Source organism: Dama dama, chromosome 3, assembly GCF_033118175.1.
Source record: "Dama dama isolate Ldn47 chromosome 3, ASM3311817v1, whole genome shotgun sequence".
NCBI lineage: Eukaryota > Metazoa > Chordata > Mammalia > Artiodactyla > Cervidae > Dama > Dama dama.
The window spans coordinates 37,589,422-37,607,038 of NC_083683.1; the positions used below are offsets into that span (position 1 = coordinate 37,589,422).

Here is a 17,617-nt window from a genome sequence, read left to right on the forward strand (position 1 = left end):
TGATGTTAACTTGCTAAGATATTATGTAAGTATTGACAAAAACCTGTAAATGCTTTTTTTAAAAAAAATCTATCCTAATGTACAGCTATTCTTCATAGATTTGTGTTCAATTCCATGTTTAAGTGAAAGCTGTAATGCAAAAGAAACAAAAGCTGATGATTTGAAGGTTGCATTTAATCATATCCTCTCTAGTTGGTGTCTCTTCTGGGACCTCAGTGTTTTTTTCTTTGTTCGCATGTTTATTTTCTCATTTCCTTTTCTTGTTGTCAGAAAATGGCAATATTTCATTTTTACTTGCCAGAAAGACTTTTTTTTAACTTCAGTTTTATCCCAGTTTATTCAGGACTCTGTTCACCATCACCCCCTTAGGCTCCAGAAACTTAATAGCTTTCTAATATCTTAGTTCTCACAAAATGTATCATCTAGTTCTAATTGAATGTCTCCAAATGATATTGGTAGGGGACTTTGGCAAAGGCTGTAGAAACATTATCTAATAGCAAAGTCAGTTCATGTTCCCTTTCCCCTTACTGCCCTTGTTCCCCAAGTAAGGTTGCCAGAAGGACAATTTAGTGCAGGCTGAAATCAGTAATCTCATGAGGATGGGAGTAGGGGGAGAGAGTCAATCACAGTAATTGAAAACAAAGAAGTTGGACTGAAAACCAAGATATTTGGAACCTTTCAAACACTGGCTCTTTATTTTATGATGGAGTAATTTAGTATTTTTTTTAAGTTTCAATCTTTCCCATCCTAACACAAAGCAAATTGTTCCTTCTAACACAGACTTTCTTGAGGCACAGAGGATAACAAACTGTGCCTTTTAATATGCAGAGCGCCTCTGAGTACAACTGCTATTCATCCATGATGATGATTTATGTATTATCAGGGGTAATTATAGACATTTTAAACAGGAAAACTTGCGTTTCAGAGGATGTTCTAGGGAGAAGCAGCTAAGATTCAATTGTCTTCAAAATAGTTATCACATTACATTTTTTTCTATTGTACAGGATTGGTGGTAAAGCCTTGCAAAATTTTGCAAATTTAGAAATCTGACTTAATCTCTCAGTGGCAAAATGACTTTAAACAAATTCAAAAGACCATTCTAACCTAGTATGCTAGCCTGAACCCTGTTATTGCCACCAGTATGTTCTCTGTAGTCTCTGTAGCTTCACTTGGGGGCTTAATTATAGTTACAACTTTGTAGAAACAGAAGCAGAACAGAGGACCCTGTGTATATCAGCTCTGTAATAACATAAAGTAACAGAAGGCTGTTTTTCAAGGGTTTGAAATCCTTGAATTTGTTGACTATCATAAGTTTTTGCAGTCATTAGCCTGATAGAAGTCATCTTGTCAACAGAAGGCTGCTGAGTAGCAGTTAATTGACTCTGGTAATATTTGGCTCTATGATCTTCCTTATTAATCTCAGTATCAAAATGTATGGATCTGTTTTAATCTCCATGCTATATATATGTTATAGATTCAATATAGTTATGGTGAAGGACTTTTAAATGTTCTGAATTTGATTTCTTTCATATTTATGTCTTTGATCAGAGTTTCAATATCATAATTCCAGAGAGAACACATTGAAAAAAGATTTGATCCATCCTCAATACCTTCTAGATACATTTCATTCGTTCTTCTCCTTATATGCTTTAAGAAATGGAGTGTTTTATATATTTACACCTATACTTTTCCTTTTTAAAGCCCACATTGAACGTTAGCAAAGATATTGATATGATGTCACTGATTATCCTTTGGGGCCCACCTATCTGCATCTTATTTCGAGTATATTGACATCATAAGCCAATAATTGTACAGCCTGATGGATGACAACATTGCTTGACCTCTTATTGTCCTGCCTAGCTTTTTTTTTTTAAATGCCCTATTTTCACTGGATCTTCCCTAATTCCACAAATTTCTCATTCTAACATTCCTAGGGAAAGTTATGGTAAACTTGGTCTTGAGTTTGCTAGGAACAGAGAGGCTTACACTGTTATGGTATGCAAACACACAGGCATTTTTTTAAAAGGCTGTGCAGGACAATAAGAGGTCAGGTCCAATCCTGGGTTAGAATGTAGTGGAAGAACATGTCTAGTATGGGATTATCCAACTCAGAAATGTGAAGATTTCCAAAATTCTTTTGAACAACGTTACTTTTTTCAGATTTATCATTTACTGATTTTTTTAATGTCTCTGTAGAAGATGCCACAAAACAATATCTGGAGAACTTTGTCAGAAAACAGTGGCTCAGATGGTAAGGAATTCACCTACAATGCAGGAGACCCGGGTTCGAACACTGGGTCAGGAAGATCCCCTGGAGAAGGGAATGGCAACCCACTCCAGTATTATTGCTTGAAAAATTCTACAGACAGAGGAACCTGGTGGGTTACAGTCCATAAGGTTGCAAAGAATCAGATATGACTGAGCAACTAACACTTTCACTTTTGTCAGAAGAACAAGTCTGGACCGGAAAGAAGAAAGAAGGCTCTCGTTACTAGAAGGCACACAGTACTAAAGAAGTAAAAGGACCAAACTAAAAAGCATCTTAAACTGGTTATAAACAGTTGTAACTGGCTAATACTAAAAGAATAACTGAGGGAAGTCACACCCAATCTGAGTCCTACCCCTAGATATTCTGATTTTAATAATCTAGAGTGTGGTCCAAGCATTAAAATGTTCTTTGATGGCTCAGACGGTAAAGAATATGCCTCCCTAGGTTGGGAAGAGCCCATGGAGAAGGGAATGGCAACCCACTTCAGTATTCTTGCCTGGGGAATTCCATGAACAGAGCAGCCTGGTGGGCTACAGTCCATGGGGTCGCAAAGAGTCGGACACGACTGAGCGACTTTCACTTTGAAACTCTAGAGGTGACTCAAATATATGGCCAAGGTCAACGTTAATTCCACAGACTAGAACGTAGGAGACACAAGTGCCAATTAAGTCCTGGAACTCTGAAATGTTGAGTGAGTGAGTGAAGTTGCTCAGTCGTATCCGACTCTTTGCGATCCCATGGACTATAGCCTACCAGGCTCCTCCATCCACGGAATTTTCCAGGCAAGAATACTGGAGTGGGTTGCCATTTCCTTCTCCAGGGGATCTTCCCAACCCAGGGATCGAACCCGGTCTCCCACATTGTAGGCAGACGCTTTACCCTCTGAACCACTATGGAAGCCCACAGCAGAGGGATTGTTTTTTACGGGCCTTCCAAGGGCCACAGTCATCAGAAACCTCAACTGGCAGTTTCAGTTCAGGAATCTGCTGAGGCTGATTCTCCAGCTTGAAACAAAACAAAAACAACTGTGGGGAAGAAGCGGAAACTCTCTGGGAGGTGGATTTCTTGAATTTCACAGCCTGAAGCAAGGGTAAAAGCCCCTGGGACACAGAGCTTCCAGACTGGAGAAACCCCTGGCTGAAAATCCTTGGTTACAACCATCTATCACTTGAAAGAACACATACTCAATGCAACACCAGGAACCAGAAAACCAGGATTTAGCAGGAAAATGGAGTTCAGAAGCTTTGAATGTGCAGAAAGATAAGCTTCAGATGGATCTGATGATTGGTGGGGTGGTGGTTTAGTTGCTCAGTCATGTCCAACTCTTTGCAATGTCATAAACTGTAACCTACCAGACTCCTGTGTCCGCGGGATTTCCCAGGCACGAATACTAGAGTGGGTTGCCATTTCCTTTTCCAGGGGGAACTTCCTGGCTCAGGGATCGAACCCAGGTCTCCTATATTTCAGGCAGTCTTCTGCAATGCAGGCAGATTCTTTACCAACTGAGCCACCAGGGAAGCCATCAATCACCTGTGCTAAAAAAACTGGATGTTTAAAACTGGGCCAGGAAACAGTAATATCTCCAGTGATACTCTGAGAGAAGAGACATGATGTTTGGGGATGTTTTCTAGTTCAGTGCAGCTCATAGGTACATCAGAATGACCTGGAGGGTAGGTTTCTGATTTGTTAGATCTGGAGTGGAACCTGAAAGTTTGCATACCTGACCAGCTTTCAGGTAATGTTGGTGCTGCCAGCTCAAGAATTACACTTGGAGAACAGCTGCTCTAAGAAAGGTAAAACAGTGCCATAATTTAACTTCTAGTGGAAGTTGGAGATTTCTCCAAATTGTACTTGACCTCAAATTCTGCATACTAGGGACAATGAACATAAGTTGACCAATATCTGGATGAGGTTAAACCAAAAGTTCTTCCATCTTCTGAAGTCTCAGATACCATCAACTCTCTTCTTGGTCTCTGGCAATAGTATGTACAGGCACGAGGAATACACTTTTGCCTAGAATAACTGTTTACGGACTCAGGATTAACATGTTTCTTAAAATTTGATGGAGATTGGGGTCAATATTGTGATAATATTGTATGTGCAAAAAAGTACTTCATTCTCTTTAAATATCAGGGTCATGGGAGACCTGGTAATGAACAAATAGCAATTTATGTGCCTTTGAAGAACTACATCTGTACCTGGTAGAGTCCACTCAGGTTGTGAAAAAGGGGAGTTTTGGAGTCCATATTCTTTGATCTTTTAAATCATGAGGCAAATAATTCTGACTTTGTACTATAATCTCTTTGGATTTAAACAAGTTTCTACTTTAATATGGGCTTCCCTTGTGGCTTACCTGGTAAAGAGTCTGCCTGCAATGCGGGAGACCTGGGTTCGCTCCCTGGGTTGGAAAGATCACCTGCAGAAGGAAAAGGCTACCCACTCCAGTATTCTGGCCTGGAGAATTCCATGGACTGTATAGTCCATGGGTTGCAAAGAGTCAGACATGACTGAGTGACTTCCACTCATACTTGATTATCGACTTCCCAGGTGGCTCAGTAGTAAAGAATCTGCCTCCAGTGTAGGAGATGCGAGTTCCATCTCTGGGTCAGGAAGATCCTCTGGAGAAAGAAATGGCAACCCACTTCAGTATTCTTGCCTGGAAAATTCCACGGATAGAGGATCCTGGCAGGCCACAGTCCATGGGGTTGCAAAACAGTCAGATATATCTTAGTGACTAAACAACATGCTTTAATATGCAAGGGACATTAATGTGTACTTTTTAACTTTTCCTCAAAAACTTTATCGAGGTAGGGGAGCTATATGCAAATCTGTATCCTCTATGTTTCTGTCTTATTGGTGTAATTATTCAGCATTTCACTTCATTGCAGAAGCTCTGATATTAAATATTGGGCCTTGATATAATTTGAGGTTAGAACATAGAACTGAGAGTGAAATTTCAATCTTTGAGATAAATTCACTGATGTTCTTGGACCTACTTGAGGGTTTTGTGTGATCAAATCTACAGAGGATATCTAAGAGTGCTGGTTGGTCTCATGCAGGCCTCAAGGGCAGGACTCAGGAATGTAGGAGCCACTGTCCTAAAAAGTGGGCTGACTTCCTCTCTTGATGTGGAGGTCGATATTGAACTCAGGGCCCAAGCCTAATGGCTTGTGAGGCCATTGTATTGGGGAGTAGGTCCATCCGCTCCTCCTAAAGGGAGAAGAATGACCAGGGTGATTAGTGAGTAGGAAAAGGAGCTCAGCATGAGTGGCTGTCTTCTTTTTTAGAAGAAGTTGTTGCCTGTTTGCCAGGAGCATGCGTTCGGTTTTGCCCCTTCATGCAGGCAATAAGGTTTACTGTATTCTGAGGTCTGTGGTTGACTAGCCTTGCCTGTGACTGATGACCTGGCCTATATCTGAAGTTTTATACTAAAAACCCCACAGTTGCTTCACACCTAAGTCATATATTGCAACTTAGCCTTTATCAGTAACAAGGGGGATATTTTGAACTCTATTGGTCTTAGTCTCATTTCTGTCTCTCAGTTGATCCTAAATTTAGGTAGGCCATAGCAGGAATATATATAAGGTTCCTTAAAACCTAACACTATTGCCCAGAAAATTTCTATATTATATGTATCTCTATGTGTCATATGTAGAATAGTATGCATTTTCAAATATGTACTCAACCCCTGGCTTCATATAATGTTAACAACTCTTTTCTTTGCCTCACTGTCTTAATTTATATTTTATATCATAATATAACACATAATAATATATAATACAAGATGTGATGTGGGGAATGTAATACAATATACTTTATATATAAATATTTTGTAAACTATTTTATGAGATAATATTATTATATATAGCTCATGCTGTCCTTAGTCACTCAGTTGTGTCCTACTCTTTATGACCCCATGAACTGTAGCCTGCCAGGCTCCTCTCTCCATGGGGATTCTCCAGGCAAGAATACTGGATTGGGTTGCCATGCCCTCTTCCAGAGAATATTCCCAACCCAGGGATCAAACCCAGGTCTTCCGCATTGCAGGTGTATTCTTTACCATTTGAGCCACCAGGGAAACCCATTGTATATAGCTTATGTTAATCTGATTCTATCTATAATTATATTTATATATATATGTATATATCTATTTCTGTATTCATTATAGCATTTATGCATGTAACTAGACTTACATACTATTCAAAAACAATAGTAGATAAACACATGAGTAAAATAATTTATATCTAAGATTTTCTATCAGGTCTGTGACTCATGACAGATTTGGAGACATAATTTCTCAGCACATCTGTATATTTTGTGGCTGAACTCACAGATACCTTATGTCCCTAAACTACTGATCTTATTAATACTAATCTTTTCACTTCCTTTATTGTGTTGAAGCTGTGCGTTTATAAGATGACTAGCCTGAGAGCTACTGAGGGACAGGGAGGGACTTGGTCTGATTTACCTGCTTCTATTCCTGACTTTCAGCAAAAGATTGGTAAGTGGATCCAAAGTGAACCAATGCCAGTAGAGTTAGTCTTCATTATAGCACAAATCCTCTCCCTTCCATGAAGGCTTCTCTGATCACCAGTGCATAACCCTCTGTGGCTGTTGACTAATAACTGATTCCATGGTAAAGATAACATTCATTGAATGTTAGCTATATCCCAGGCTCTAAGTTAAATCATTGTTATTCAGTCTCTTAAGTCGTGTCCAAGTCTTTGTGACCTCATGGACTGCAGTATGCCAGGCTTCGCTGTCCTTCACGATCCTCCACAGTTTGCTCAAGCTCATGTTCATTGAGTTGATGATGCTCTCCAATCATTTCATCCTCTGTCACCCGCTTCTTCTCATGCCCTCAATCTTTCACAGCATCAGGGTCTTTTCCAGTGAGTTGGCTCTTTGCATTTTTAAAGCTGCTACCTTCAAAAGTTAACTCTTTCAAAAATTCCCTTAAAAACAATTTTGAGCTAAATCACATGTTCTGAAGATAATCTTTCCCATCAGGGTTTTTTCCAGTGAGTCAGCTCTTCACCTCAGGTAGCCAAAATATTGAAGCTTCAGCTTCAGCATCAGTCCTTCCAGTGAATATTAAGGACTGATTTCCTTTAGGACTGAATGGCTTGATCTCCTTGTAGTCCAAGGGACTCTCAAGAGTCTTCTCCCAAGGTATCGTAGGACTAGGAAGCTGAAACTCAGGGTTTTTATGACAGTCCAAGGCCACACAGTTGGTGTGACAGACTTGAGACTCACACATGAGGAGTCTGACTCCATAGCCCATGTCACTCAACTCTGTGAAAAACTGCCTCTCAAGGGTGAATCAGGTGTATACATGAGCAACACCCAAAGCTGGTGGTTTCTATCCCCGTTCTTTGTAGTGTGCGTGGAATGATTTAAGTGCCCAGGCAAAGCCAGGTTGAGAAGCAAATATCCTACTTGTTTATTTGCTTAGAGTCTCCACTCTGCCAGTCTATGCCTAACCAGTGAACGCCATTCCTCCAGCACATAATATTTAAATTAGAGGCCCATCTCCCTGTTTTGTTAAAGTCTTCAAAATCCTATTTGGATTTTTATTCAGCACCAAGTAAGATTTTTGTAAAAACAGAATTTTGAATTTATCTTTCTCCCAAATTACCCCACCAGTCAATACTCAGTCTTGAAAGTGTTCTTTGTTGTCATCATTATATCAAAGTTTTGTTTCCAAATAGGCCCTGGGCCATTCATTCAGTCTGAGTTACTAAGAGTATTCTGTGGGTTCCACATGCTGGCATGTAGGTAGGCCGAGTGCGATGAAATTCTGCGCTAAGCATAAGTCTGGTGCTCAAATTGATTTAAGTGATTTATACTAATTATCTAAAAGAATGTGACCATGAACACTGGCAATGAAAGCTGTATCTTATTTTCTACTTTCTCTTGAAAATGTACAAGGAAGAAATGTGTTTGGCAAAGTTTACTCAATCGCCATGTTTTTGACAAAGCTGCTTCCAGTTCAGAAGGATCATCTTTCCTGTCTCTTCCTTAAATACTTTGACAGCTAAGAGAGATACTTAGATAGTATATTAATTGCAATCACTAGAAAACTTTATCTGGTTCCTAATACTCAAATAACTTAATTTCAGAGAAAGTAAGCCTCAATATGGGACACAGCTAAAAGAAGCAAAGATAAGAGAGAAGGAATTGAAAAATAATGGAGGTTTTAGTGCCTGGGTCTCTCTACTTTGGCATCAGAAGAATCTAGTTTAAATTTTACTCTGAAACTTACTAGTTGAATAAGAACTCTGATCCTCAGTTGCTCTGAAAAATAAGTCTTATTTCAAGGGCCAGTTTTGATAATTAACTTATATTGTGGTCTCACAAATAATGTATAGTACAGATACAAACACAAACAAATCACTGGCAAATAATATCAGTAATCTTTTTCTCCTGATGATCCTGCATGATTGTACATTTTTGTTGCTTCACTTCTTTAAGGTTTTCAAATAGCTTAAAATAAAAACCAAATGGTTTAATGCTGCTTTGGAAAGAAACATATGGAAACTCAATCAGACAACCATATTAAAGGATCATCAGCAAAATTCTTTCCTCTCATCCTCAGAGCATCTTTGATGAAAAGGGAGGGTAAAGAGAAATTTTAGCTTTTAATTTTTGCCATAGCCTGAAAAGGATATTTACTTCAGGACAAGTGACACTTTAACAAGTTACTTCTTCCAATAAGAGGTATTTTATATGCCAACCATATGTTTGAAACTTTAAAACATATTGTATAAATTGGCCAAAGTGAGACATGATTCCAGATACAATATAAAGTATTGCATACCTCTTTCACCAGAAGAAATAAATAGTAGAAATATTTCTAATTTAATTGTTTTTTGTTCAGAATATATACAGATGAGTTTTGAGACAAACTACTCTCTAGTATTAATGAAGTTTTACACCAATTCATTATACTTGTATAACCTAATTTTAAGATCCTTTTTATATGTCATTATCTAAAGTGGACATTGATTTCTATAAGTAGTCCCATATTAGTTTGATTCTACTTCAGCAGTTTCAGGTGTTACATGCCATCAACATATGTTCTAAAATTTTTTTTGCATAGCATCCTGTTATGACAGGAGAAAAATCACTGCTCCATTCTTAATTGATACAACTGCCTTCACTGAGTTCTCTCCCATTCCTATAACTTCACTAAATTTAATTTTCATTTCCTTGGCAAAGTTTATTGATAAATGCTATTTTTGAAGCTGAATATATTTATTTCAATGGAAGTTTTTGTTTTAAGGATAATTTTAAACAATCTGGCCACCTGTTCTTTCTGTGAAATTAAAAAAAAAAAAGGCCTTAATTTTAAGATCAGTGGAGAGTAACAGCAAGAAAAGCATTCCTCATTCAAGAAACTTACTCTTAGCCAATTACTAATGATGTTTTTGGTTAGTTATTAATGCTATTTCCTTATGAATGCATACTCTCACTCATTCCAGTATGTATATAAGGCAATTTTTAAAGCACACATGGTAATATTTCAGAAAATAACCTCCATGAGGAGATTAGGGTGATGGGAATATAGAGGTGTGGGAAATAATACAAAGCCAGGGAAGAATGAGGCAAAAATTAAGATCTAGTTTTCTGAAAAAAAATGACAGACACAGTTACAAGATGGATGGCCTAGAACATAAACAAATTTCTTAAAAACTGCAGCCTGTTCTGACACTGAGGCCTGAGAGAAATTTTTCCTTCATGTCCTCATGAAAGAGCATCGTGTGATGTTGCCCTAAATGTCCCCGACACCATCCTATGACAAATACAGTCAAGTGCTTCATGGGACCACATGGTATAACATCTCTGGTATTTATTGAAGATATAGGAACAGTGCAGGCTCAATTAAATAGAAGTAATTATGCAAGACTAAATAATGTGATAGAGGTGTGGAGAAGTCAAATTACCTGGATGGAGCCAGGAAAATTTCCTGGAGGAATGGAAGTTCATACTTTTCAGCAGAACCTCAATAAATATGAATACAGCCACTGAGTATGTTTCTAAGTAAAATCATTTACTCATGGGCAAGGCCAATGATTTTTTAGACCTAAGAGAAACAGACAATCAATAATGCAAAAACTGCATCATGAAAATGGGAACACCAAATACCTGCTCAGCCAAAAGCACAATCTCAACTTAAGCCATTCAAAGAATACAGAATTTTGAACTATTTAGATTTTTCATGAACTATTTAAAAAAATTAGTGAAATGTTTCCTTGGACCCTACACACTCAGGTTATTCCTTATAACTTAGATACATATACCTATTCGCAATTCTTAAGCAGTCTTAAACCATTTTTTCTTAAAAAATTAGGTAACTTTCAGTTGTCTATTAAGTTCACTTCTAGTTCACCATATGCACCCATAGAAGAATGTTTTTCTTTCTCAGAGTGCAGTATAGAATGCACCTGGCATTAAGTTCAACCAAAACCGGTGCAAGTTAAAAGGATGATTAGAAAATGGTAGAAAATGAAGGGAGGACAATATAATCTTTATTCGTTTGTTAGAAATTATATTCTGGTAAGAGAACATCACTATGATTATATATTATGAATAACTGTAATCTTAGTCAAGATACTTAACTGCTCTTTGTCTCAACATTCTTATCTATTCGATGGGAATAATAATGGACTTCATTCTTTGGTTGGGAGAAATAAATGATATAATACATGTGATATTCCTAGAACAGTACTGACATGTAATAAGTGCTCGGAATTAAGCTATTATCCATCAAGAAGGAAAACATCTGCATTTCAGTCTAATGGCTTATAACCAGTTCCTACTCATATCATTACAGTAAAATGAAAGCTTGAGGTAAAAACTGCAGCAACTTTGTATCAGCAGATTTATCCACAGGATAATTTGAAACACTGTGATGGAATTTGTTGTTGTTGTTTATTTGCTAAGTCGTGTCTGACTCATTTGTGACCCCATGAACTGTAACCTACCAGGCTTCTCTGTCCATGGGGCATCACAGGCAAAAATACTGGAGTGGGTTGCCCTTTCCTTCTCCAGGGGATCTTCCCAACCCAGGGATAGAACTTGCATCTCCTGCATTGGCAGGCAGATTTGTACTGCTGAGCCACCAGGAAAGCCCAGATGATGGAATTGCTGGGTCTAAAATCTTTTTCTAACATATGTCCAGTGGATCCCAGATATTCTAGATCTTCAGAAATCACGTAAGTCATCAGTCTGAAATATTAACTGCATATAATTTTCAAACCATTGAAAGAAATACTTTCCAACCACTGAGGAGGTAATGATTATACTACTACCAGTAGAAATTAATAAAGCTCTATTGAGATTCTAACCCTGGGAACCAAGGGTGGTTTGGCTCACTGACTAAATAAATCACTGGACTCATAAATGCAAGCCTTGCAGCCTTACAGTAATTCAAATGTGGCTTTCAGAAAAGCAGTTTAAATCACTACATATTATATTAGTTTTCTGTTGCTGCATTGAAAATTGCTATCTGGGTCAGGAAGATCCCCTGGAGGAGGAGATGGCAACCCACTCCAGTGTTCTTGCCTGGAGAATCCCCGTGGACAGAGGAGCCTGGCAGGCTATAGTCCATGGCGTTGCAAAGAGTCGGACACGGCTGAAGCGACTTAGCACACATACACACATAGCAGTTTGAAACTATACTCATTTTTAAGTTCATAGTTTCTGTGGATCAGAAGTTCAAGAATGACCTGACTGGGTTCTCTGCTTAAGGTCTCACAAGGCCGAAATAGAGGTGATGACCAGGGCTGTAACCTCATGTGGGTCTTGAAGTTTCTTGTATATTTAGAAATGGGTTTCCTCTACCCCCATATACTAGCTGGCTATCAACTTCTCTTCAGCATTTAGAGATTTCCTGCATTCCTGCTCCATATACCCATCTAACTTTAAAGCCAGAAACAGATCATTTCCCTTGCATTGAATTTCTCTCATGACTCCAATTTTATCCCTAACTTCAAGACACTGACTTTAAAGGGCTCGTGAGTTTAGGTCAGGCTGACTAAGATAATCTCCCTTTTTAAATTTCAAGTATGCCGTAGAACATAACCTATTACAGGAGTGATATCCCAATATATTCATGATGTTAAGAATTGTAGAGAGCATGGATGCCTCCAGGAATGGGCCATTTAGGGCACATCTTAGAATTCTGCCTACCACATATATCAAAGGCCTTAAGTATTAATCATACCAAGTTTAGACCAAAGGGTCAACTATATTGGCATAAGTTGACAAGTCTTAGATTTTATAAGAAAGAAAACTGGCATTTAAAAGCAGTTATCCTGTCATTTTACAATTTTAGAATATCAAGTTGTCTTTTGTACAGATGAAACAAATTCTAGGCTAAATTATGCAGAACCACACTCTTGGCATCAAGTACAAAAAAAAAAAAAAAAAAACAGCTGAAGAATCTGATCCCCTTATTCTCAATGTGCATCATTTACTCTGAACTTTTTCATCAACGAGACCCTGTATGGGCGTGTTATCAGTGTTCACTCAAAAAGTATCCCATAAGATCAAGAACATGTGGAAACATTGCCTTTAATTTATAAAGATGAGATATATAAGTTTATTTGACCTTCCAGAATCTAAACTTCCAAGACTGCATCCAGGAAATCCATGCCATGTTAATCAGATTCTAGAATCCATTCACATGACTGGAACTGTTGGCTGTATTTCATATTTTGCCATAGGGAATTATATGGTAATTGTTTATAAGGAAATTTATAGTAATAATTTGTGAAGATCTGAACTAAAGTTCTTCTGAATTTTGTTCCTCTTGTCACCTTACTTTATCATATTGATTTGGTTGTTTTTTTTATTTTTTCCATAGGTAGTAGGTGAGTGGATTGGTTGATTGATTTTTGCTACTGGACCTATTTCATAAATATCTTTTTAAAATTATATATCATTTATGTTTTCAAGTGTGTTATACTTTCATAACAGAAGCAGAAGATATAAAGAAGAGGTGGCAAGAATACACAGAAGAACTATGCAAAAAAGATCTTCATGACTCAGATAACCACTATGGTATGATCACTCACCTAGAGCCAGACATCCTGGAATGTGAAGTCAAGTGGACCTTAGGAAGTATATCTATGAACAAAGCTAGTGGAATTCCAGTTGAGCTATTTCAAATCCTGAAAGATGATGCTGTGAAAGTGCTGCACTCAATATGCCAGCAAATTTGGAAAACTCAGCACTGACCACAGGACTGGAAAAGGTCAGTTTTCATTCCAATCCAAAAGAAAGGCAATGCCAAAGAATGCTCAAACTACCACACAATTGCACTCATCTCACACGCTAGCAAAGTAATGCTCAAAATTCTCCAAGCCAGGCTTCAACAGTACATGAACCATGAACTTCCATGTGTTCAAGCTGGATTTAAAAAAGGCAGAGGAACCAGAGATAAAATTGTCAACATCTGCTGGATCATTGAAAAAGCAAGAGAGTTCCAGAAAAACATCTACTTCTCCTTTATTGACTACACCAAAGCCTTTGACTGTGTGGATCACAACACACTGTGGAAAATTCTTCAAGAGATGGGAATACCAGACCACCTGACCTACCTCTTGAGAAATCTGTATGCAGGTCAAAAAGCAACAGTTAGAACTGAACATGGAACAACAGACTGGTTCCAAATAGGGAAAGGAGTACGTCAAGGCTGTATATTGTCACCCTGCTTATTTAACTAATATGCAGAGTACATCATGTGAAATGCCAGGCTGGATGAAGCACAAGCTTGAATCAAGATTGCTAACTTTATGGCAGAAAGCAAAGAAGAACTAAAGAGCCTCTTGATGAAAGTGTAAGAGGAGAGTGAAAAAGTTGGCTGAAAACTCAACATTAAGAAAACTAAGATCATGGCATCCAGTCCCATCACTTTATGGCAAATAGATGGGGAAACAATAGAAACAGTGACAGACTTTATTTTGGGGGGCTCTAAAATCACTGCAGATGGTGACTGCAGCCATGAAATTAAAAGATGCTTGCTCCTTGGAAGAAAAGCTATGACCAACCTAGACAGCATATTAAAAAGCAGAGACATTACGTTGCTGACAAAGATCTGTCTAATGAAAGCTATGGTTTTTCCAGTAGTTATGTATGGATGGGAGAGTTGGACTATAAAGAAAGCTGAGCGCCAAAGAACTGATGGTTTTGAACTGTGGTGTTGGAGAAGACTCTTGAGAGTCTCTTGGACTGCAAGGAGATGGACTGCAACCAGTCCATCCTAAAAGAAATCAGTCCTGAATATTCATTGGAAGGACTGATGCTGAAGCTGAAACTCCAATACTTTTTCCACCCAATGCGAAGAACTGACTCATTGGAAAAGACCCTGATGCTGGGAAAGATTGAGGGTGGGAGGAGAAGGGGACGACAAAGGATGAGATGATTGGATGGCATTACCAACGCGGTGGACGTGAGTTTGAATAAGCTCTGGGAGTTGATGATGGACAGGGAAGCCTGGCACGCTACAGTCCATGGGGTTGCAAAGAGTCAGATATGACTGAGCAACTGAACTGAACTGATAGAACATTTATATCTATATTTCTATCTATACCTATGTCTATCACCTACCTAAAGCCAGTTTTCTGATGATGACTTCGCTGCAAAGGATTATTTTATCAGTGATGATTTGTGTATTTTAAGCAACTACGAGGTGTTGTCCATGACTCTCTGGAACCCTCTGGTGTTTAGGTTTCTGAGCTTGGGTAGGCCATTATGAAAATTAGAAATGTTTGCCTGAAATAAGGGCTAGAGTATGTAAGGGTATAATGTCACCCATTCAGTACCTTATGGAAAGGTTCTTATTCTAGAATAAGCAAACATGAGGAAAGGTTGTCTACTAAATCATCTCTATATGGATATATTGATTAGCTTATTTTTCTTGATGGCAGGAAGAACTTTAGACTTTCATGAGAATGTATAGGGCCTCTTGGGCAACAACAACAAAAAAAATCCTGACAGTGAGGAATAACTTAAAAGCAGTCTTCAGATGAAGTTCACTTCCTTCACAGTTTGCCCAGGGTATTAAAAAATGTGAAAGTGTTACTTCTGCCACCTCATGGACTGTAGCCCACCAGGTTTCTCTGTCCATGGACTTCTCCAAGCAAGAATACTGAAGTGGGTGACCATTTCCTTCTCCAGGGGATCTTCTCAACCCAAAGATCGAACCCAGGTCTCCTGCATTGCAGGCAGATTTTTTTATCATTTGAGCCACAAGGGATGCTTAGTCTCAAAAGGTGTTTTCTCTATTGTGCATCTGAAGTGCACAATAAATAGTGAATAAATAGTCCCTCGAAGCCAAATTCCTCAGCTCCACTTAAAATAGAGAATTCACTTATGGTACTCACCAATCCTATGAAATATTTTTTGGAAGAATGACAAATAAGTTTAAAATCTTTATTTTAGTAGATAACTGCAAATATACACTGTGGTTTTTCAAAAAATTTATGCAAGATGGAAAAAGGAGCAGGGCAGATGAGTTAAGTGCTGAAAACTTTCTTGTAATGCTCTCCATTGATGCAATAGAGATATAGACATCACATTTATTGCAAGATAGATAGTAACAACTATAAATTCTCTACAGAAAGCCCCCTTCATATAATAGAAGGCACACAGTGAAATGAATCAACAGTGAATATTAATAAAGATTTAAAAACAGTCATAACCAAATGTTCAGAAGAAAAGTCTCCTGCTGTCAAGCCTGAAATTTCAAAAAAAAAGACAGAGGGCAAACGAGAGAAAGACAGTAAAAGAATAGGGTGGGGAGAAGATATAAAAATATTGTACAGTGAAAATCTAACTGTATTTAATAAGGCAATAAAAAGAAAGATGAGAACATTTACTATCTTAAAAAGGATGTATCTAAGTCTCATACAATTTAAATACATGCTTTTGTTTAAATATTTCATGTCCCTAGTTATCAAAAGTTATTCTAAGGAGATTTGCACTTGAATGACTGCCCCAAATGTGTTCTGATTCTGTAGAGGTGATGTAATTTCCCTTTTGGCTTATTTGCACTTAATTAGTTTTTGTCAATGTTGTATGTTCGTTATACTCCAACATTTCAAGGTCTGCTTGTTTTCTGATTCAGAAAAAATTAGTCTGTATCCTTTAGTTATATAAAAAGCCTACCATTTAATTAGGAACATGTCATATTAGATTTAGGTAATGGTCTGTAACCTTGCCAATGCCTACATTACTGCTTAGAGTAATCAGTCATTTAGGGAAGCATATTTCCACTTGGAAAACAGTAAAGTTTCAAACCATTGTCCCTTTTTTGCATTCTTTTAGTTTTATTCTATTACATTTTAATCTCTCACATCTTTTTTCTTCACTTCAAACTTCCCAAACTTCTTTATCATTATAGGTGTACTATTTGAATTCACCTTTCTCTCACTGATTGCCTCTTTCTCTGTTCTAACTTGATAGAAACTCTTATTTTTCAACTTTATGAGGAGATATAAAGAAAATGAAGTATAAAAAAGAAAATAGTCTTCCAGTGTTAACTTCCATCACATTGAACATGTTCTGGAGAAAATGTTAATATGAAATTATTAATTTGGAACATTTCAGTGTATGTTCCCAGTTGCTCAGTCCTGTCCAACTCTTTGCGACCCCATGAACTGCAGCCCACCAGGCTCCTCTGTCCGTGGGATTTTCCAGGCAAGAATACTGGAGTGGGTTGCCATTTCCTCCTCCAGGGGATCTTCCAGAACCAGGGACCAACCCCCTGTCTCCTGCATCTCCTGCATTGGCAGGCAGTTCTTTCCCACTGAGTCACCTGGGAGGCCAGAACCATCTCTACTTCTAAGTAAACAAAAATCTATTTGAAGAGAAGAAACCCCAATAATCCCTCATATAAATGCTTTAAAAAGTCTCAGGAGTTGGAGGAATCAGTTACCTCAGCTCGCCCCACTGGGATGTTCTCGTAGCTGTACAGATGATCCAGGTCTTCTAAGGTGGCATCGTAGTTTTCTGAGTCGTAGTTAATGGATTCTAGAGTTGGGGCGGTCACAGCAGCGCCCAAGATGACAAGCCCCACAATGAGTCTTGCTAATGCTTTCATTTCTCAAACTCTCCTAATCATAAAACATTGAAACACATAAATGTTTAATTGCTAATAACTTATGAATAGCTTGCACTAAATAGGAATGATAGATCACCATCAATACTGAGAAACTCAAGCTGGTAGTTTTCTTTCAATGGATAATTTATCACATAACATGTGTAACTGTGTGGATTCTGAGGACTACTGATGCCAGGTCTTCTAATTAATTCACAAACCTACCCACATTTTTGCAGTAG

At 38.0% G+C, this 17,617-nt stretch overlaps 1 protein-coding gene across 1 annotated transcript in view; it reads right to left on the reverse strand.

Annotated features, from left to right (window-relative positions):
- EPYC (epiphycan) overlaps positions 1–17,378 on the reverse strand; it is a 37,191-nt gene extending 19,813 nt beyond the window's left edge. Inside the window, exon 1 of the mRNA XM_061122182.1 lies at positions 17,214–17,378. Within this exon, the coding sequence (XP_060978165.1) occupies positions 17,214–17,378 (165 nt within the window). The remainder of the gene's footprint in view (positions 1–17,213) is intronic.
- Positions 17,379–17,617: the final 239 nt, after the last annotated feature.